We start from the raw sequence: 14,266 nt of genomic DNA on the forward strand, positions 1-14,266 counted from the left end.
GAACAACGCTTTGCTCCCACTGAGAAAATTCTCACTGCTGTGCAGATGGCTGTCATTAAAGAAAGACCTCTTGCCCAAGGAAAACGCATTATTGTTGTTTCTCTGATCCCAGCCCTAGAGGCTGTTACAAAAGCTAGCCTTCCGAACGCAAAAGCATTACATCCACGTTGCATACAATGGGCTACGTCTTTAACAGCCACTGATTTAGACTACATTTTTGACCCAAAGTTACAAACTCAAGAATTTTTACAATACAAAATAGAATACCCAGTTCCAGCAAATACATTGCCCATTGAACAATATCATAGTCATGTACACCGATGGCTCTGCACAACCTGCAATTGGTACCAAACACCAATATTCTGCTGCTTGCGCATTCGTAAATGGCTACATGGAGGGCGATAAATTTTGTCCTCTACATACCGTAACGCAAACCCTAGGGGATTACAAAGCACAGTTGGCAGAGCTAAAAGCTCTGGTGATGGCACTGGAACACACAGATCCTGCACAGCCTACGCTGATTGTTTGTGATTCATATTATTGTGTCCAGTCTTTTAATGAATACCTGCATTCTTGGCGCCAGAATGGGTTCAGAGATTCCAAAGGCATCACCATCAAACACAGAATTCTGTGGGGGAAAGTAGCAGATCTGAAAGAGACGCTACCAAATGTCCACGTTTACATACACTTGGACACCAGCGCGTTGGGATACAAGTTGCTGGAAATACTTTGGCTGATGAAGCCACAAAGTCGGCAGTGGCAGTGCTCGCTGTAGCTGCAGTGACTCGTTTGAGTTCAAAGCTGGACGCAGACATTTGGGCTGCCGTGACAGCTACGGCTGATGGTACACCCTATCCTAAAGGATTTCCTTATAAATATTCCTATCGAATGGGAGATCGCCTGAACGCTGAAGTTAGAATACCAGGTGTAGGCGTAAGGGACATTCCCAATAAAGGCATAAGAGCAGGGTTGATTAAAGCAGCGCATGAGGGGGTGGCATCTGCCCATGCTGGTGTGGTGGCTACAATGTCGATCCTGCAGGCCTGTTATTGGTAGCCAGGTCTTTACAAAGAGACCAAGCAGTATGTTCTTTGTTGTGGCATCTGTCAGCAAATTAAGGTTTCCACTGCCAAGCGCCAGCCGCAGACACCCCTCTTAATTTCTAACAAACCATTACAATGTGTGTACTTGGACCACTGTGGTCCCCTAACACCTGATAGCGCATACAAATATATTTTGGTAGCTGTTGATTCATGCTTCAGATTTTTATGGGTGTGGCCTCAATGCTCAGCTGATGCTCGGACTGTTATTAAAGATTTGCAAGTCTTTATTGGTACATATGCGGTTGCGGCCTACCATTCGGACCAAGGCCCTGCTTTCGCCTCAAGGGCATTCAGGGACGCCATGGCTTCGTTGGAGGTCCAACTCCAGTACTCGTCTCCATTTCATCCCGAGGAAAATAGTGTCGTGGAGTGATTAAACCGTGATTTAAAGCAATCCTTAACAGCCAGAGTCTTAGGTACGGGTCGTAGTTGGCTTAATCACCTATGAGGAGCTCAGAGAGCACTAAATCTGCCTAGAAGGTCCCTGGGGGGGGGGGTTGTACCTCATATGAGTGCCTGTTCGGAACTCGAATGTATGTTCTGGATCTTGATGGTCCTGGCGTGGAGGCAGCAGAAACACCCTTTGACATAAATGAACGTGTCACTGTCTTACAGGAATTGCAACAGTTCCATGATGATAATTCTTCTAACAGTGCCGTCCCCACAGGAATCAAGGATGTGCCTGTAACATCTACCGGCTGGATTCCCAAAGTTGGGGATCTTGTACGTGAGAAAGTCACTGTGAAAAAGGAATTTGGCCCTTCCTATCGAGCACCAGTCCCAGTACTAGGGATACACGGTACCAGAACTGTATTTCTACCACTGTTGGCAGGTGCCAAAGAAAATCGTTTTGTCTCCATCGACAATGTCAAACTACACCATGTGGCCGATCCTGCACAGCTGACCCAGATGAACATCCAGTAGCTCCTGAATCCCTCTCACTACTGACGAGTTCCTCTACAAGTTGTTTATACCAACACCGACACCTCTCCGAGCTTGGGGAGGGTGGAAGATGATCTTGCATTAGTTCCACTAACATCAAATAATTTAGAAGTATTTGACCAAGTTGACTCAACTCCAACACAGACGGATGGTGCTATCTATAGTGTGCCACCACAGGGAAACACCAACTCCACCACTGACAACGGCTCCACCATTTGCACGTACTGCCTCTGGATATTTTGCCGATTTCAACCATGACTTCTCAGACTCATTCGCCTCTTCGACAGTTGACTTAAGTTGACGTAAGCTAAAAACATGGCTTAAACAAACAGATTTAATTTTTACATGGAACTATCTATGGCTTTCTTTGACTATCTTAGCCTTTCTACTTTGGATCGGTCTTGTCATCACCTTTTTCTTATTAATACATAGTCACTTTCTTCCTGAAAAATCAACAGTTGAACTGGTTGAGGAGGTTTTAAAACCACATTTTTCATCACATAAAGTCCGAAGAGACTTATCCTTTGTGAACATTTCCGCAGCACCAATTTGTGATGGGATTATTTGGGACAAAGTAATGTTTGATATATATGGTCCCATGGATGTCTTTCAAATACTGTATGTGTTCAAAGTATCAATGAATGATATAGTAATACCAGGCATTGTTTCTGATGATTCCGATGTGAAAACAATTGATTATATGATGACTGAATTGCAATATTATACTGTCTTTGAAAACTAAGATGTTTACCAATTTAAAGAAAATTATGGTGATATGTTTTTCTATAATTATTATGGACACCATTTCATACATAGAACGAGCAGCCCCCAAACTTTTTAATTATACACAATGGGAACATTGTCTGACTCCAGCACAGGGGAGCTCTAAAACATACTCTAAAAAGTTTGCATATTTTTCTGGGCACAATGTGAAAAAAGCTGAGTCATATTATTTTAGGGTACCACCTACTAAAGATATACATATGTTAATGACCAATACGAAATTTATATATTCAGAATCTTTTGTTTCCTGGTTCTCTATAGAAGGCTATGAATATTGGCTGAAATCGATCGATCTGAAAGTGTATGGGGAACAAAAAATTGGCAAATTGGGGGAAAGGAAGCTTTGTTTAGAGCATGCCTTTATTCCTATACAAATGATCTTTTTAAATGAAACAGTACAACAAACAAGTTGTTTAGGCATAGCAAAAATTAAGGAATTAAACATGCCCAGTATACCTGCCCCTGCAAAGTTTTATAAATGGCAAAAATATACAAATGCAACTGAAGATCAGCTCAACTAATGGGTCCAGAATGGTACGTTTAATGCATCACTAACACGTCCTGGCGGGTGGTTATTGTGGCCAATAGATACCAATGGGTGTCACCAACGTTTTATTAACTCCTCGGGGCTTTAGGACGAGTAAGCCAGACCCTCGCTATATATCATCCGAACATGCGGGTATAGTTACAACATATAGTGTGGGAAAATTGTGCCAGCAATGGGTAAGATCATCCTCACTAGATGCAGTTAAAGAACATCTCAGTCTCCTGTCTAACACGACTGATTTACAGGACTTCCTGTTAGGCCCCAGACCACCACTTGGGAAGCTTTTCTTATATGCAGTATATAATGACATTTGTAAGCTTTCCCAACAGGATGCTGCTGCCCGGTTAAGGCAGGAAAATCTAAAAAAGGCATTAGCTGTTGTGGATAATGGGATTAACACCTTGTCCGACCGGATATATACCATAAATAATATTGTCTCTTCTGCTACAGACATTATACAATCAGATATGTCGCCTTTACACCATGGAGAGTCAGATCAGGTCCATTATGCAGTTGGCTTGACGCTTCAAACATTAAAGGCGGGTCACGTTCCCTGGCAGCATGTCAGTGCAAGGGAGATTTTTTCTTCTTTAATTTAACGCAACAACAAAAACTAATCGCTACGAAGGAAGCGACTTATGTCATGCTTAACATCGAGAAATTAGAAAAGTTGCCTTTTACTGTGGCCGAAATACCATCTGCTGAATGGTTAATACATGGGGCATTAATCTGCCTATTTCAACACTTCAATCAATCAATCAAATAAATTTCTTAAGCGCACTACTCACCTGGTAGGGTCTCAAGGAGCTAGGGGGAGGCGGTTGGGGGGGGGGGGGTTACTGCTTGAAAAGCCATGTTTTGAGGTGCTTTCTGAAGGTTAGGAGGTCCTGGGTCTTGCGTAGGTTGGTGCGGAGGGAGTTCCAGGTTTTGGCAGCGAGGTGGGAGAAGGATCTGCCACCGGAGGTGGTGCATTGGATGCATGGGACTGTAGTGAGGGCGAGGTCGGCAGAGATGACAAGTTGGTATGTGGAAGTTGATTGAGGTAGGCCGGTCCAGTGTTGTGAAGGGCTTTGCAAGCATGGACAAGGATTTTGAAAATGATCCTTTTGTTGATGGGCAGCCAGTGTAGGGATCTGAGGTGGGTGGAGATGTGTTCGTGTTGAGGGAGGTTGAGGATGAGACATGCAGCTGCGTTCTGGATTTGCTGGAGTTTTCTCTGAAGCTTGTCTGTAGTTCCTGCGTAGAGGGCGTTGCCGTAGTCCAGTCTGCTGCTTATGAGGGTGTGGGTGACTGTTCTTCTTGTTTCTAGAGGAATCCATTTGAAAGTCTTGCGTAGCATGCAAAGGGTGTTGAAGCAGGAGGATTAAACGGCGTTGATTTGCTGAGTCATGGAGAAAGATGAGTCCAGTGTGATGTCAAGGTTGCATGCGTGGGTGGTGGGTGTTGAGGGTGGTCTGAGGATGGTGGGCCACCAAGAGTCGTTCCATGCGGTCTTGTTGGGACCGAAGATGATAATCTCTGTTTTGTCTGAGTTCAATTTGAGGTGGCTTGCTGTCATCCATTTGGCGATGTTGGTGAGTCCGGCGTGCAGGTTGTTCTTGACGGTAGCTGGGTTCCTAGTGAGGGAGATTATGAGCTGGGTGTTGTCAGCGTATGAAATGATGGTGAGGCCGTGGGGGCAGAGGATGTTGGTGAGAGGGGCTATGTAGATGTTGAAAAGGGTGGGGCTGAGGGAGGATCTTTGGGGGACCCCACAGATGGTCTTGGTGGCTTTAGACCGGAAAGGAGGGAGGTGAACTCTTTGGGCTCTTTCAGAGAGGAAGGAGGTGAGCCAGTCCAGGGCTTTGTGGCCAATTCCGGCATCAAAAAGGCATGTGTGGAGGGTTTGGTGGCATACAGTGTCAAAAGCTGCAGAGAGGTCTAGGAGGATGAGGGCGACGGTCTCACCCTTGTCCAGTCTGGCCCTGATGTCGTCTTTGTAGGCGATGAGGGCGGTCTCAGTGCTGTGGTTTTTGGGTAATCCAGACTGGAAGACGCCGAGTATGTTGTTTTCTTCTAGGAAGCAAGACAGTTGTACGTTAACTATCTTCTCCACGACCTTTGCAGGGAAGGGGAGAACAGAGATGGGTCGGTAGTTTGTGAAGTGAAGTCTTCAGGGTCTGCTTTGGGTTTTTTGAGAAGAGCATTGATTTCAGCGTGCTTCCAAATTTCAGGGAAGGTTGCGGTGTCGAAGGAACTGTTGATCATGGCCCGGAGCTGGGGAGCGATGATTTGGCTGGCCTTGTTGAAGATGTGGTGGGGACAAGGGTCTGTTGGGGAGCCTGAGTGGATAGAGCTCATGGTTTTGCTGATTTCTTCGTTGTTGGTGGGGGTCCAGGTGTTCAGTAGGTTGGTGCGGCAGGGAGTTGTGGTGTTGGTTGTATCGGTGGTGGTGATGGTGGGTGCTGACAATGTGAAGCTGTCGTGTATGTCTGCGATTTTGCGGTGGAAGTAGTTGGAGAGGGAGCTGCAGAGGTCTTGGGAGTGTGGAGGGTCGATGGTGCAGGATTTGGGTTTGGTGAGTTCTTTGATGATGGCAAAAAGTTCCTTGCTGTTGTGTGTGTTGTTGTCTATGCGTTCTTTGTAGAAGGACTGTTTGGTGGTCCGGATGAGTTGGTGGTGTTAGCGCATGGCTGTTTTGAGGGCGAGAAGTTGCTCATTGAGGGTTCTTGGCGCCAGGCTTTCTCAATTTTTTGCCATTCTCGTTTGGAAGACTGAAGTTCTGTGGTGAACTAGGGGGCGGTCTTGATAGTGCGGGTGTTGTTGTTTGTTTTCAGAGGGGTGAGGGAGTTTGTGTAAATTTCTAGCCATCGTGTGAGGTTGAGGGCGGCGGTGTTGGGGTCGTTAGTATTGGGAGGTGGAGCTTGTGCGAGGTTGGAGGTCAGGTGTTTTTTGGAGATCTTGTTCCACTTGTGGTAGGGGGTAGGGTGTTGGGGGTGGGTGGTGGGCTTCAGGAAGGAGAAGTGGCCTAGTGGTGATCAGTCCAGTGGAGTTAGGTGGTGTGAGTGAAGGTGATGTGGCTGTTGGAGGTGAAGATGGCATCTAGCGTGTGTCTGGCTGAGTGGGTGGATGAGGTGACCAGTTGCTTCAGTCCGAGGTTTGTGAGGTTGTCCAGCAGGGCTGTGGAGTTGCAGTCGTGCGTGTTTTCCAGGTGAAAGTTAAGGTCACCAAGGAGTATATAGTTTGTGGAGGTGAGGGCGTGGGAGCTGATAGTGTCTGCAATGGTGTCACAGAATGGGGGGCGGGTCCTGGTGGTCTGTAGATGAGGGTTCCTCTTAGGGTGGTGTTGGTGTTGATGTATACCTGAAAGTGTAGGTGTTCTGCGTTGTCTAGGGTGTCATTGGTGTTGGTGGAAATCTTAATGGAGTTTCTGTGTATTATGGCGATACCTCCTCCTGGTCTGTTGGTGCGGTCTCTATGGGTGATTTTGTAACCTTCTGGGCTTGCTATGGCGATGTCTGGTTCTGATGAGGAGTTCATCCATGTTCAGTGAGGAAGGCGATGTCAGGGGAGTTTGTGGTGAGTAGGTCCCAAAGCACGATGGCGTGTTTGTGGATTGAGCGGGTGTTAAGGAGGATGCAGTTGAGGTGATTGGGGGGTTTGGTGTTGTGGTGCTTGTCGGCGTTGTTGGTGTGAGTGCAGTAGAAATGGCATGAGTGGCATGTGAGAGGTCCGTGTGTGTGTTTGAGGTTGGCCTGGGCGCAGGTGGGGTGCTGGCCGGGGTTGAGACCAAGGAGCTCTGTGGAGGGGTATTGGAGCTTGGGGGAGCCGGAGGAGCATGGACCAGGGGGAAGGGCACTGGGAGCAGTCCAGGCGCGGACGGGTGCAGACAGGCTTGCATCTGGCACGCCTCTGGCGTGCCAACAGCGCAGAGGCCATTAAGAAGGGGAGGTGGGAGGGAGGAGGAGCTGGGAGGCGGGAGGGAGTGTTCAATGGGGGCACGAGGGGGACAGGGCCGCAGGGGACGCATCGGCTGGGTCCTAGCAACCGGCGAGAGCCGGAAAAGCTAACGTGCACAATTTCAGAGCGCAAAATACAAAGCGGAGCAGAAAATCGGCACAGTTTAAGATGAAAACAGTGTGTAAAATGAAAAAACAGTTACAAGAAATGAAATACGAAATATAAAAACAAAATACAAGGTGTCCTAGACACGCCTACTACTAGGCACCAGGAATGAGGTGCAGGCGGGTGCCTCCGGGTGGTGGAGGACCTCGAACTTCTTTTGCAGGAACGGCAGGGGCACGGAGGCAGGCTGGTGGAGCCGAGTGTACATTTACGTTGTTTCGGTCTCTAACGTCGTTACATGCTGCAGGAACATACTTTTTCCCCCCACTAAAATTAAGGAGGTAGCTGATATTTGTCCTCACATTGCTACTTCAAACGTGAATTTTGACAAGTTGAGCAGACTCAAGGCTTTACTGTTTCAGAAGCAATTGGCGCTTACATCTGCGCGTGACACATACGCACTTCATCAGCAGAAATACAGTCCCTGTTACATACAAACTTTCCGAGACACTTTGGGGAACTCGTGGGACGAATATTTAATGCGTCCAGTACAACTGGAATTGCACATTGTTTCAAAGCTGTTGGTTCTGGTTTCACTCACACCTTCTCCTCCATATTCGGTTTGATATCTTCAGCTATCCGCTCAATTTTCTCCAGTGTTTTCGGGGGATTTCCGATAACTTTGGCTTTATTAGCTGGCATCCTGCTGTTGCTGTTTTTTATGCACAATGGCTGTCTTGCCGCAACGAGGAGAAATGACGGTGCTCCCATCAGCGCAGCTGTGTCGTGAATGTATGATGCAGTATTTTGGAGCAACACTCCTGGAACAATTGGAGTGTGGCTGGTCTTTGTCATTCAGACCGGTTTTGCACAGTGTGCAGCCCGTGTTTCGGTGCCTCTGGTGCTCTTTCGAACATGCACTGGAAATCTGTTTTTTGAAGCAGCGCTTGCCTGCAGTGGATGCTGATCTGTTGATGTTCTCGCTGAGGGTTCATTACGGACATGTGCATTGAGGTTGCGTTTGCTACATGAAGCTACTTATGAGTTACCCTTCCTGGAGGGAGTTGTTCAAGACTCATCACTGGCCACACCACGGGATGCTGCCTTGGTTGAGACTGGGGCAACGGAGCACATCTGCTCCTTGATCCTTCTTGGTGAGGACTTTCCGATTTTAACATCGGCCGAAGTGGAAGATCTCCTATTCTCCATGATTCGTACCTAGATTGGAACTTTTTAAATTGACTTTCCCTTAAAATTCGGTTTTATGCCACATGCAATAAATTGTCATGTAGGATGCTTGTGTGTCCCTTCAACTTGTCCGAATTGACTTTGCTTTTATATATATGTTAGGTTGAGCTTTTTGGCGATAACATTTTAGCTTTGGCTCTGAACCACTTTCAACCGACAAGGGGAGTGTGTTGTGTAGCCATTTTAGTTATAGCTCCATGCACGTTATTTTAACACACTAGGCCACTGTGCACTTTAACCTAGATATATTTTTATTCAGCTTCACTTTATTATTATTACAATAACCATTGTTACGGTTTTGTTTTATTTTCATCTATCTAACTGTTTTTGCCTAGGCCAGCACTCTGTTCTCAAACACATTCTTGATCATTTGGTGCTTCATTCAAGGCTGCAGCTCAGTACATTGCCGGTGAACGTGGTAGAAGTTTAGTCTCCAACATTCATAGAAAATACACATCCTTACATAGGGACATTTTCTCAGAACATCAGCTGTGTTATTATATAAACACTTCCTTGTCCCTTACATGTTAGAGAGAGATTCCAGCCAGGGAACCATGACTGTATGCTGATTGCTGAATGCTTCGCTACAGATGCTAACGCAGACCACAGGCCTTTGCTCAGGGATGGGGGTTGATGTCTTCCCAGGGAAAACTGAAGGGCAGAACAAGAGCTTAACATGCTGTGCTCAAATTACAACCTAGATAGGAAATAGTCCCTCGATTATAGTGACAATATGATAGCGTTGTTTTTATGCTTCACTCTTCTCATCACAATTTTAATACTGTCATGTTGTGTTGTCCTGGTTATTGCAGCTCCACTTTGCTATCTAAGATGCAGTTGTTTTATTAAATTCATTATTGAAACATATACTGCCTCTGTTTGTCATTTATATATGAGACTGAATTGTAAATGAGAGAACCGGATGCGACCTGAGTGACCACGACTTCCCTGAGAAGCCTAGTATTTCATGCGCTCAGCTGCCCAATCATCACTGTCCTTTGGTAGAGATCAGGTGCTGCTAGTTGGCTGGAGAAAAACCTGGATTGGAGCGACAGCCGTCACCCGCAGTGGGTGAGACTCAGTCTCCCACACCGCAGGCGATTCTGCTGCTCAAAATCCAGTAGTCTCATTAGAATAATGAGAGCCTACGCGACAGAAGTAGCAGAGATATTCTCTTTGCCACGTTTAATATTGAGTTGATATGAAATTGGCATTATGTTTGTAGATGTTTTATGTTTTCTTTTAATTATGATTTAAATATATATGCACATATGTATAATTCTAGGTTGCCACCATAAGCAATGTAACATGCAGTATTCCAATTGGCATCTTGCCTTGCTCAGCTTAGGCTGTCTGTTATTATTAAATACTTTATTGATCAGTATTCATTTTGCTCATTGTGTTTTTATGTAACTAGATATGTAACTTGAAAGACTGCCTGGTTTAGTGCTGCAGCCTTATATGGCCCTGTTCATGGAGATATGGGAAACCCGGCATTTTTTAATCCTAGTGCATGAAGTATTATTTTCAAACAGCTGTATATAATTATTAGAAGTTAAATTGTACTGTGTAACTGGTGAATCATTGTTTGTGGGAAGCAACATAATAATTATCATAAGAATTCCTGCTGTTTATAAATAGAGACAACCTGAATGCCCTGGCACTTTGCCTTAAGTGTTGGACTTTTTAGATATTGGCTGCAGACAGCTTTAGCTGTTTGTAGGCCAATTTGTTGTTTCCACTAGAGAACAGGTAATTACAATAGTCTTGGTATTAGCTCCTTGCTCTTGATTGGTTGGTTTTGTTGTCTCTGCCTGAGTCAATGGCTCTTCTCCATATTTGTGATAGACCAAAACACTCCTGTGTGGGACTCGCTGTGCGCTGATTGGTTAACTTGTATCCTTCCACTGCTGCCATTGCTTGCACTTGGATCTACATTATTCATTTAGTTTCAGGACTTCTTCAGAACAGATGTCTTTTCTTGCTCTTGGCTGCTTTCCCCTTCACTTTCCCACTCCACTTGCTCTCTGTATTCCTTCCTTCCACAGCACATCTGTTTCCCCCAACCCTCTCCATTAAGTACCTTCACCCCCAGGGGTGGTTTCTTCACAATGGCCTCTTGCTAAGCCAAGTGATGAAAAATAAAACAATATATTATCATTTTATTTTTCAGTGAAGGGACGGTCGGGCTGGGCTATGGAAGGAGTGGAGTCTGTGCACTTCTAAGTGCACATGTGTGTTTGACCGGCAGTCTCAGGCCGGCCATGCACACTTAGGTTTCTTCAACCCAGTTGTGCTACACAACTGGGTTGGAGAAACTGCACAGGCTCCAGTGCACTGTCTGAGCAGCAGAACAAGGCTGCTCAGACCAATTCTAGTGCTGTTCTCATGCTCTGGTTAGCATAGGAGCAGCTCCCGGATTGCTGGGGAGCTGTGCTGGTGTCCCAGTGAATGCTAGTATACCCGTAGTTAAAAAATATATATATATCTTTTAATCCCCCCCACCCCAATCCCTGTCTCTCCCCCCTTGCCCCTCCCCTTGATAAAACAAGAGTTTATAAATTACAGTACTTAAACGCCTGGGAGAAACTCTTTAGTGTTACATACTTCCCTTGCTGCCTTTCTTGCAGGAACCTGGTTCGAGTTCACCCCCCATGATGCTGGATTCCCCGATTATGGAGCATTTATCAGAACTGAAGCTGTTGGAAGCCAGTTTAAAAAGGGAGATTTATCAACTATAAAAGCAGAACAAACGATCTGCTACCTTCAAGGTACAACATGTTCAGAGATATTTATGTATTATTATCTGACTAGAAAGAAAGGAGAAATGTTCTTAAGTTTCATTTCACAACTGATGCACAATATTTGAGATACATTTGGAAAGAATTTTAAAAGGACCTAAGCAGAAGGAGGTGGCGTATGGTGCCTGGCGTGTCTCCCGTTTTAAGGTTTAAATAATCAAAAGTATAGAATTTGAGTCGAGGAAATGTTTTTCAGGAGGATGCTTTTGATGTAGAGGTGGGCAGTAAAGGGGCAGCCATAAAACAATTACAGCTATTATGTGCACTGAACTCTGTATTTCTCCGCCACATTAGGAGGGTGTTGTAAGCCTTCCTGATAGTCCTGCCAAAATGAATTTCGTCACAAATGAGAAAAAAATGACCGAACCAAATATTACTCAAATGCTAGAATCAGGAAAGGCAAGAATGCACTACACAGCATAGTCCAGTGTTTGAAAGTCTTTCCACTGATAGCCATCTCACCAGATAAGTACAACACGGGGGGGGGGAACTCAATTAGAGAGAAAGAAGGGAGCATGGATGCCTTGTCTAGCAAGAATTGGACATGTCATAGACGAGGGGCTTGTCAATGGACAGATTACCTGCACAGGAACCCAGCTCAGAGTTGAGATGATGTGAGAGGAATCCAGGATGGACAGGGCAGCCTAAAGCAGACCACAAGAGTACAGGAGAACATTCTCAGTAGAAAACTTCTAATAAAACAAAAATCACCTACCTAATGAAAGAGAGAAAGGAGAAATTCCAACAGAGGGGAATACAGGTGTCAGTAGCGCAAAAATACAAAAGAGAACAAACCAAAGAGAAAAGAAGCACATTTGGAAAAATATAGCTGGCCATAGTGAATAATTAATAGATATACAATCATGTTAAACATTATTGGTAAGTAGATTGTCGATTTAAGGTTTATCAACCATCAATCTAATTGAACTTGCAAAATGAATTATGCCATTTTAAGTTTAGATTGAAGAAAGCCTTGGTTCAAAAGCCTAGACATAGGGAAGAAATGCCAGTAAGCAAGCAAGCATATGCACGCACTTACTAGTTACCTCAAAGCTTTCACGTTTTCATTTTTTTAATGTAAAACCAGAAAGGTAATGTGAGACGTGATGGAAGGAAACGGAGGAGCCAAAACATGGGTAGATAAGGTGGAGCAGAGAGGATGGGTCTGCTAAACTACCGCAAACAAGAAAAAGAGATAGGTCTATACCACAGTAAAACTCGGCAATACACTATCATGGCAAACTTGATAGAATTTAACTCAATGAAAACTGCTAAAAAGAATAATTGGAGGCAAGGATGAGGAAATGTACTTGAGTGTTGGTAATGGCCCTCTCTGCATGGCCACCCCCAAACAGTTTGCCTTTTACCCTTCAGTTTTCGCTGAATTTGTTTTTGTTGGTCTTAGGACTGTGAACTTTGCCACAGCTAACCAGTGCTAAAGTGCTTGTGCTCACTCCCGTAAACATGGTCTGATCGGAATATTTAATTTTTAATTTACTTAAGTCCCTAGTAAAGTGTACCAGTACTATTAGTCGGCCTGCAGCACTGCTTGTGCCATCCAATTAGGTAGCCCCTTAACCATGTCACAGGTCTGCCATTGCAGTGATTGTCTGCGCAGTTTTAAATTGCCACATCTACCTTTCAATACCAAGCCTTTGTCAGGCTCTAACCTTACTTTTGATACATAGGTCACCCGTAGGTTAGGCCCTGGACAGCCCAGAAAGAAGGGTGCAATGTATTTAAAATCTAGGGCATGTACTTTTCTTTTTTAAATCTGCTGGTAGTGAAAAACTCTTAAATTCAGTTTTCACCACTGCAAGGACTCTCTCTCCCAAAAGATACCATTGGGATTACCTAAAACACTTTATAAGTGTAACTTCCAATAATGAAAAGATACACTTTTCAAGTTTAGGGTTTCTGGAATCCTATTTCAAAGTAGTTTAGTGTTCAAACATGCAGATTATTGTACCCAATATGGGAATTCAAGTTTCATCATTGCAGTAGCTGCTCTTGAAATAACCATAGACCTAAATAAGTTCCCTTTGCAGTTTAAGCAAGTCAGATACTATTAGACATACACTTCCCTTTTGAGGATTAGATTGGTTAGGAAATCCTTTACATTAATGACTTTGTATAACAATTTTGATATAGCTCATACTCTTGAACGCCAGTGGAGAGCCTCTATAACTATTTATGAGGTCCTCACCTGCCAAATTTCAGTTTTGCCCCCTTCCTCCCATCTTGTTTATTAGCTGTGCTCACTAAATACATTTTACCAGTGTGCTCTTCATGTCTGTTTTTTTTCCCTAACGAATGAGGTGCACCGATGACTTATGTTCCGATTGTGGGAATCCATGTAAATGTAATGTTTGTAACTCTGCTTTAATTGGTTGACTTTAGGGTTATGGGGCAGTGCACTGGCCGACGAGCAGAAAATGAAAACCTACATAAGAGGTAATAATACATGTTCATAAATGCTACTTTAGTTATCCTGCTGTGGAATAGAATTTGTCTTTCTTAATAATGATGCTTTAGTAGCCACATCCAAAGCACATGGTTTGCACACTGCTGACCATTGTCTACACAGAATTTGAAAATTGATATGGGAAGACAGTAAAGAGCAGCACTCTGAACCCAAACGTAGATTTCAGCGGATGGAATACTCCATCACAAAAGTGATGGATATTTTGTCTGCCATATTATGATCTCCATACGATATAATGGGATTGTAATACGGTGTACGGGATTTCCCTCATGTTTGTGAGGGAGTATTCCCCTCTGCCAAGATTTAAGTCAGG

General features: G+C 44.5%; 1 protein-coding gene across 1 annotated transcript in view; it reads left to right on the top strand.

Moving 5' to 3' along the window:
* PLA2G4C (phospholipase A2 group IVC) overlaps positions 1 to 14,266 on the top strand; it is a 519,666-nt gene that overhangs the window by 190,538 nt on the left and 314,862 nt on the right. Inside the window, exons 7-8 of the mRNA XM_069238317.1 lie at positions 11,298 to 11,438; positions 13,869 to 13,922. Coding sequence (XP_069094418.1) covers positions 11,298 to 11,438; positions 13,869 to 13,922 — 195 coding nt within the window. The remainder of the gene's footprint in view (positions 1 to 11,297; positions 11,439 to 13,868; positions 13,923 to 14,266) is intronic.

The sequence above is a fragment of the Pleurodeles waltl genome, chromosome 6, assembly GCF_031143425.1.
Source record: "Pleurodeles waltl isolate 20211129_DDA chromosome 6, aPleWal1.hap1.20221129, whole genome shotgun sequence".
Classification (NCBI taxonomy): domain Eukaryota; kingdom Metazoa; phylum Chordata; class Amphibia; order Caudata; family Salamandridae; genus Pleurodeles; species Pleurodeles waltl.